This window comes from Ranitomeya imitator, chromosome 6, assembly GCF_032444005.1.
Source record: "Ranitomeya imitator isolate aRanImi1 chromosome 6, aRanImi1.pri, whole genome shotgun sequence".
NCBI lineage: Eukaryota > Metazoa > Chordata > Amphibia > Anura > Dendrobatidae > Ranitomeya > Ranitomeya imitator.
Window position 1 is genome coordinate 245518129 of NC_091287.1, and position 8402 is coordinate 245526530.

At 44.0% G+C, this 8402-nt stretch overlaps 1 protein-coding gene across 1 annotated transcript in view; it reads left to right on the forward strand.

Annotated features, from left to right (window-relative positions):
• Positions 1-8141, forward strand: part of LOC138642417 (uncharacterized) — a 134516-nt gene extending 126375 nt beyond the window's left edge. Inside the window, exon 17 of the mRNA XM_069730563.1 lies at positions 4664-8141. Coding sequence (XP_069586664.1) covers positions 4664-4755 — 92 coding nt within the window. The 3' untranslated portion in view covers positions 4756-8141. The remainder of the gene's footprint in view (positions 1-4663) is intronic.
• The last annotated feature ends 261 nt before the right edge of the window (positions 8142-8402 follow it).

Consider the following 8402-nt stretch of genomic DNA (forward strand, 5'->3'; position numbering starts at 1 on the left):
ATATCCCCGGCGTGGACAATTGGGCCGCCGACTTCCTCAGCCGCGAGGGCCTCGCGGCAGGGGAATGGTCCTTGCATCCGGAGGTCTTCCATCAAGATTTTTCTTCGATGGGGGACTCCGGACGTGGATCTCTCGGCGTCTTGAATGAAGAGGAAGATTCTGCAGTTCATCTCCAGGTCTCGTGATCCTCTTGCAGTGGGCGTCAATGCTCTGGCCATTCCTGGGTCACAGTTCGTGCTGCCCTACCTGTTCCCACCCCTTCCATTACTTCCCAAACTGTTGAAAAAGATCAAAGTGGAAAAGGTGCCGGTCATTCTGATCGCCCCGGATTGGTCCAGGAGAGCTTGGTTTGCGGAGCTCGTCAATCTTCTTGCGGACGCTCCCTGGCGCCTTCCAAACAGCCACGATCTGCTGTCTCAGGGTCCGATCTGCCACCCGAATTCTCGGTCGCTCAGTTTAACGGCGTGGCTGTTGAGACCACAGTTCTAAGAGCGTCCGGCCTTTCGGACCGGGTGATTCACACCGTGATTCAGGCTCGGAAGCTTTCATCTTCCAGGATCTACTATCGTACCTGGAAGGCTTACCTTCGTTGGTGCTAGTCCAACTGCTTTTCACCTATGTCCTTTTCCCTGCCTTCCATTTTGGCCTTCCTTCAGGCAGGACTGGATTCGGGCCTGGCTCTTAGTTCCCGGAAGGGCCAGGTCTCTGCGTCTTCCATCCTCTTTCAGAAGACTGTAGCTTTTCGGCCACAGGTTAAGACCTTCCTTCAAGGAGTAGCCCACGCTGTCCCTCCGTACAGGGCCCCCGTGGTTTCATGGGATTTAAACCTGGTTCTGGACGTTCTGAGGGTTTCCCCCTTTGAGCCTCTCAAGGAGTTTCCCCTGTCGGTTCTATCTTTGAGGGTGGCCTTTCTTGTGGCCATCACCTTTATCTGCCACTTTTCCGAGTTGGCGGCCCTGTCCTGCTGACCTCCGTACTTGGACATTCACCAGGACAAGGCGGTCTTCATGCCTCCGCCTTCCTGCCTTCCTAAGGTGGTTTTCCACCTCAACGAGGTCATCGTTCTACCTTCCTTTTGTCCAGCTCCGGCTCATCCCCTGGAGTGATCGTTGAACAGGCTGGACCTCGTCAGGGCAGAGAGGATCTACTGGGATAGAACGTCCACTTTCCAGAAGACGGATTCCTTTTTCGTCATTCCTGATGGCACGCGCAGAGGCCAGCCGACTTCTAAAGCGACTATTGCTCGCTGGATCAGAATGGCAATTTTTGGAGGCTTACCGGGTCAAGAACAGAGTGCCCCCTCCTGGGATTAAGGCTCACTCTACCCGGGCAGTGGGCGCCTCCTGGGCGGTGCACCACAGGGCTTCCGCCTAACAGCTTTGCAAAGCGGCAACTTGGTCTTCCATCCACACGTTCGCCAAATTTTACAAGGTACATACCTACGCTTCGGCGGACGCCAGCCTAGGCAGAAGGATCTTGCAGGCGGCAGTGGTGAGTCCCCTGACCTGATGGAAGTCTGTTTTTCCCGCCCTAGGGACTGCTTTGGGACGTCCCATGGTTCCTGTGTCCCCCAATGAGAGGCGATAAAGAAAACAGGATTTTTGGTTGCTTACCATAAAATCTGTTTCTTGAAGCCTCCATTGGGGGACACAGCTCCCTCCCAATTCTTCTGTTCTATGACTGTTCTCACGTTTACAGTTCTCAAGTTTGTGGTTATGGTTTTCAACCTTGCTACTTATCTCCTACTGCTTTCTCACTAACTGAAGAGTATAATGCCAGTCGGTGGGGTGTATACTGCAGAGGAGGAGCTAACTTTTTTATTTGCATAGTGTCAGCCTCCTAGTGGCAGCAGCATACACCCATGGTTCCTGTGTCCCCCAATGGAGGCTTCAAGAAACAGATTTTACGGTAAGCAACCAAAAATCCTGTTTTCTGTCAATAAGGGCTCTTTCACACATTAATTTTTTTTTTTTTTTTTGGAAAACATATCCTACTTTGAGCCGTGTTGCCAATACCCACAATTATTACATGCAGATTTACCTGCACATTTTACCCAATGCAATGTAAAGGGATAAATCCGTAGTGAAAATCATCACAGGGAAATGACGCATAATGTAATTTCCACATTGCAATGTACAGTAGCTACTTGGAACATTGTATGCAATGGTAATGTAGCACTTGGGCTGTACCTGCTTGTAAACTGATTCCGTGATTAATGTTTAATTCCTTATGAGACCAAGGTATACTAGGTGAGAATCACAGCAGGTTATTACTTGATGTTAAAGGTGTGTAAATTATTACCATGTCCATATTCCTTATTTAAGGCCAAACCTCTGTTGCATACAACGGTCACTGACCTGTCCTGCCAGCGATTCTGTGGCTTCCGCTGACTTCATGTCAACAGAGCAGCTTTTTCTCTTCCACACTGCTCTGTTGACTGAGTGTGACTAATGACATCATGCTGATTAACAGTCCGCTTCTTGCTGCCTAACTGCAATCAGTCTGTTGTTATTCAACATGACAGAGGTCATGCAGTGATGACAGAGGTCATGCTGTGTCGGCAGAGCAGCCTGGAAGAGAAACGGCTGCTCTATTGACAAGGAGCAACTAAATCGCTGGCAGGAGCGATCAGAAGGTAGAGCCGGCAGGTAGTGAGAAACTACCCACCTGTTAGTTTTTAGGTCCATAGTTTAAAAAAATCTTGCATAACTTCTTTAAATACCCAAACATGGGTATGGAGAAGAGCCAGGTTACCCTAAGAATTGGCCCATTGTATGTGACAGGCCACCTCTGGGGTGACTGCTGGTGTGTTTAGGGTGTGAAGGGACCACTATACATGGATCTTCCCATCTTGATAATATCAGTGTGCTGCTATCTGTACCTGTATTGGTTATGTAGCATGAGAGGAGCCCATGCAATTTTTGCTGTCTAACAATTCATTTACATAGAATTATACAGTATGTATCCAATATATTGAGGGCATTTTTTTCCTTTAGAATAGAAAGCGCTATTATTTTCCTTCTTGAGCATTTGGCTATGTTTTCAAGCTAACAAAGGATAAAAATGTTGCCATGTGAAACAGCTTAATTTATTTACTTTTTATTTGTTATGGGTCCGCACATTTTCATAACCAGCCAATGCAAAACTAACACACCAGCAAACTGATCCTGTCCGGTCCCTAGATATGTTAATTCCTAATCTAAACATAATAGCCTGCAGCCGTGCCAGGCACAAACTATCACATTGGGTGGTCTGTTTCTGGGGGTAGCCAACTTCTTCCCAGTTTATATGGCGCATTAGGCGTTTATAGTGAGGGGGGTGTCAGTTTTTGAGACCACAAAACACTGGCTGGCACTAAGCCCCTGCGATGATAACTTAAAGGTGTCTGTCAGATACCGCCATTATTAAAGGGACACTGTCACCTGAATTTGGAGGGAACAATCTTCAGCCATGGAGGCGGGGTTTTGGGGGTTTTGATTCACCCTTTCCTTACCCGCTGGCTGCATGCTGGCTGCAATATTGGATTGAAGTTCATTCTCTGTCCTCCATAGTACATGTCTGTGCAAGGCAAGATTGCACCTTGTGCAGGCATGTACTACGGAGGACAGAGAATGAACTTCAATCCAATATTGCAGCCAGCATGCAGCCAGCGGGTAAGGAAAGAGTGAATCAAACACCCCAAAACCCCGCCTCCATGGCTGAAGATTGTTCCCTCCAAATTCAGGTGACAGTGTCCCTTTAATGCTATAATAAAGTGTTAGAAAAAACAAGAATACTTTATTAAAAAAAACATTCCCACTACCCTACATTGTCCCCCTCTGATCATTTTGTGAACCAACTAGATCCTATATTGGTCCAGCGTAGTCCATCATACTCAACATAGTCCATATAGTGATAAGAAAAATGAAAGAAATCTCTGATATTTCGTTTCACCCTCTTTATCTTAATGCACACAGCGCTTTCCTCCTTTTTGCTGCAGACATTAACCTTTCCTATTTCTATAATAAATGGGTGGTGGGCCCCAGGAATAATGTTTTCTGCTGGCCCTGTGTACTCCAGTCTGACACTGGTCATCATTTATAAAAGAAAAAAAAACATAATTTAATAGCTTTTTGAGTGCAAGTGTGAAATTTAAGTCTTAAGTCTCTCCTGTGTCAGAACTGTTTCTCTCTAGCTCTGCATTATATTTTGGTGGCACTTAACGGTATGTGTACACATTAAGCATTTGCTGCAGACATTTCTGCACCAACAATGTCTCCTGTCAGGAGAAACGTTGTACAAAATACTCTCATTTTTTAATGTGTTTTCCCCGATTATTTAAATGGGTGAAAAACGGCAAAAATGCTGAAAAAACTGGCACGCTACAGATTAAAAATTGCTTCCAATCTGCTAGGAAAAGATAATCAGCATGTGCATGAGATTTCATTCACTTTGCTGGTGCTTTAAGCGGCAAAACAACACGTGTGAAGATAACCAAGCAGCCCATAAATGCCTGAATCATAGGGCATGTCTCTTTCCCGCCTCTCCCAGTCTGCAGTTGACAGTCTCCTGTCATCAGTCCTGTTAAATTATTAATAAGGCAAATTTGATTAACCAGCGAATATTATGGATACGTCGGACACCAACATATTTTGAAACCACTTACTGTTTTGTTTTTTCACAGTCCAGAGTACAGCTACTGCGGAAGAACAGTTGATGGAAAGTGAAGATTGCAGTGCTGCTGAAGCCGCTTGCAGTGGTGATGAAGATGAATAGTATTTGTACAGGTTTAAACCTTGTGTCTTAGGCCCCAAACATTTTTTGCGGCTCCATGGATTTTTACATTTTTTATTTTCTGCACTGTGATATTCATAATTGAACTAGACTCTACCATGTCTGACAGTTACATTCAGTGAGACTTTTGCCAAGGATATTTCCAATTAGTTGAGTACAGAAGTTGTAATCAGGTGTGGGGAAAATGCTGCAAAGTAAGAATGCTTAAAAATAAACTAAAGTATAAAGGAATGAACGAAATTAAATCAGTGTTTGGTGTGACTGCACTTTACCTTCAATAAAGTATCAATTCTTCTAGGTACACTTGCATGGTTTTCGATGGAACTTGACAGGAAGGTATGTTCCAAACATCTTGGAGAATGAACCACAGTCAAATAATTCACATTATGGCTCGTAAGTTCCAAGCACCTGCTGACATTTATCTGCACCTAAGTTCATATGTTTCGTGCACAGTTGACTCGCTCGGCCTTATTTCCATGTAGAAGAGTATGGCTTTTTGGCCACAATTCTTCTATGAAGATTACCTCTGGCCAGACTTCTCCGAACAGGTAGATGTGTGTAGCTGGGTTCCACCAGTTGCTGCTCGTTCTCAGCTGATAGCCCAGCTGTACATTTCGATGGGAAGTAAGCCCAATGACCCCAATTCATCAAAATAATTGTCAGAACACTGGCGTAAATTGCTTTGAAAAGACACAAATTTGAAAATCTTGGCATTTTCATGCCAAGTTTGCTAAAATGGGTGAAGATGTGGCAGGTCCGGGGCATGATGCCACAACTCGACTAAATTAATGATAAGCTGTGGCATTCCTCAGTCCAGAAATCTTACTCAAATCAAGTACAGGCGCTTGGTGCACCCTTGGCATGGCCAATCATTAAAGTGCACCTTCTCAGCTACTGGTCTTCCCTATATCTACACCATTCCCTCCCCCTTCTTTGATTAAAGGGACTGTCCCCACAGAATGACTATTTACACATAGTCCCGCCACTCGGTGCTTAACGGCAGGGCATTTAAATACACCTGCCCAAGCTACTTGTGTTCCATCAGTCTCCACACCCCCCTCTTCTTTGACAGTTTTGGCTTCATAGATGCAGGGAAGGGTGGATATAGATAAAGACCACACAGCTGTTAGGCTACGTTCAGACTAGCGTTGTGCGCCGCTGCGTCGGCGACGCGACACACGCAAAAATGCGGAAAAAAGCTGCGTTTTGCGATGCGTGCGTCGTTTTTTGCCGAAAATCGGACGCAAGAAAAATGCAACTTGTTGCGTTTTCTTGGTCCGACGCTTGCGGCAAAAAAGACGCATGCGTCGCAAAACGCAACAAACAAAAACGCATGCGTCCCCCATGTTAAACATAGGGGCGCGTGACGCGTGCGTCGCCGCTGCGTCGCCCGACGCTAACCCGACGCACACTAGCACAACGCTAGTCTGAACGTAGCCTAAATGTGTATTTTAATGATTGGACACGCTGTGAAGCGCCGATCTCCTGAATTTGGTTTTACGATCATTCTGTGCTAACAGTTCCTTTAATGCCTGTTTCAACCTACATATGACAATGATGATCATTGTCATCTGTTTGATATAGCTGATTGCTCGAACTCCTACAAAATACCTGACTTTGTGTAAGTGTACCAAGAAAAATTGTTGCTTTGAAGGCAAATATCTGATTTAAAATGTTATTTTGTTCCTTCACTTTGTAGTTTGTCATTTAATAAAAATAAACCATTGACACTTATAATTTTGAAAGTATTCTTAATTTGCAGCCTTTTTTCCAAACCTGCCAAAAACTTTTGCTTATTAATTTAAATCACAGTATATGTTTTTTTTATTTAGCGTTGTATTGACGCATTCTACTATACTTTTTTTAATAATTATGTTGTTTGGGAACCATAACGTTAATGGCAACAATTTGATTGGGAGTCATCAAAGGCATGCAAGAAAACAATCCCCAAAGAATTTTTGTTTAGTTACCGTAGGAATTTTTTTCTACTTTCTATGCTAGAATCTGTCCATATTTTTGCAGCTAAATACATAGGTTTCTCACAGTGGTAATATTCCCTTAAAATTAAAGACTCTCATTTTGTTGTCTTTCCTGCATAAAAGGAGTTATCCTGGACTATTTTATTTTTTCCTTATTGGAATCCGAATGGGCAGGCAGGTAGTTGGCAACTACTCGCCTGTTGTGCCCTGGCTCAGAGCAATTACAGACCGCTTCTGCAGGCGGTTTGGCTGCTCACATCAACAGAGCAGCTCTTCCTCTTCTGGTCTGTTCTGTTGATGGGGCATGATTGCAGACATCATGCTGATTGACTGCTGGCTCCCCGCCCCACAGTTAGGCAGCAGGAAGCCAGCTGTCAGTCAGCTTGACATCAGCAGTCACGCCCCATCAACAGAGCAGAGTGAAATGAAGCAGCTGCTCTCTTGACGTCCTATCAACAGAAGCCGCAGAGTTGCCAGCAGAAGTGGTCTGTGACCACTTTGAGCCAGCAAAGATCGGTAACAGGCAGGTAGTTGGCAACAACTTGCCTATAACTCTCAGGGTATGTGCACACGTAGAATGGTCCACTGCTGATTTTTCCGCAGTGGATTTGATAAATCCGCATTGAAAAACCACTGCGGTTTTTACTGCGGATTTATTGCGTTTTCTATTGCGGATTCCGCTGCGGATTTACATCTGCAGTTTTCTATTGGAGCAGAAGTAAAAACGCTGTGGATTCCGCACAAAGAATTGACATGCTGCGGAAAATAAAACGCTGCGTTTCCGCGCGTTTTTTTCCGCAGCATGGGCACAGCGTTTTTTGTTTCCCATAGGTTTACACTGTACTGTAAACTCAAGGGAAACTGCTGCGGATCCGCATCGTGTGCACATACCCATAGGCTGTGTGCACACGTTGCGTTTTTTTTTACTTGTTTTTTTCGCTATAAAAAATGCATACATATGCATCCTATCATTGCATTCTGCAATTTTTGTGCACATGACTGCGGTAAAAAACGCAGCATGTTCATTAATTTGGAGGGGTTTTTTCGCGTTTTTCCCGCTATATAATGCATTGGGAAAGCTCCGGAAAAAAACGCGAAAAAAAAAAAAACCTCATGCGCATTTCTTGCAGAAAATGTCCGGTTTTCTTCAGGAATTTTCTGCAAGAAATTCTTGTGTGTCCACATACCCTTAAACTTAAAATAGTCCCGGATAACGCCTTTAAGTACAGACTTCCTTAAAATAAATACATTTTAACTTTTTTACTTGGATGCACATATTTGTATATAATTGATGTTATGTGTTTCTTTGTATTTGTTTTGTTTGTTTTTTTACTGTGATTAAATTGAGATTAAACATTTTTCTCAATAAACTGATTTAACCTTTTGGAATTTTTTTTAAATAACCTTAGTGAAATCGAAAATGACATTCACATTTTATTAAAGCAGCACTTTATTTATATTGTCTAACCCCTTAGTGACCGCCAATACTTCTTTTTACTGACCTGAGATATGAATAGCATCCTCCAACCTGAAAAAATTCGGCAGCTGTACACCATAGCTGACACCCTGCTGCATCAGCCATTATCCTTATTGGCATCCACCATGGCCATTTAAGCCCTTAGATCAGTGTTCCCCAAGTCCGGTCCTCAA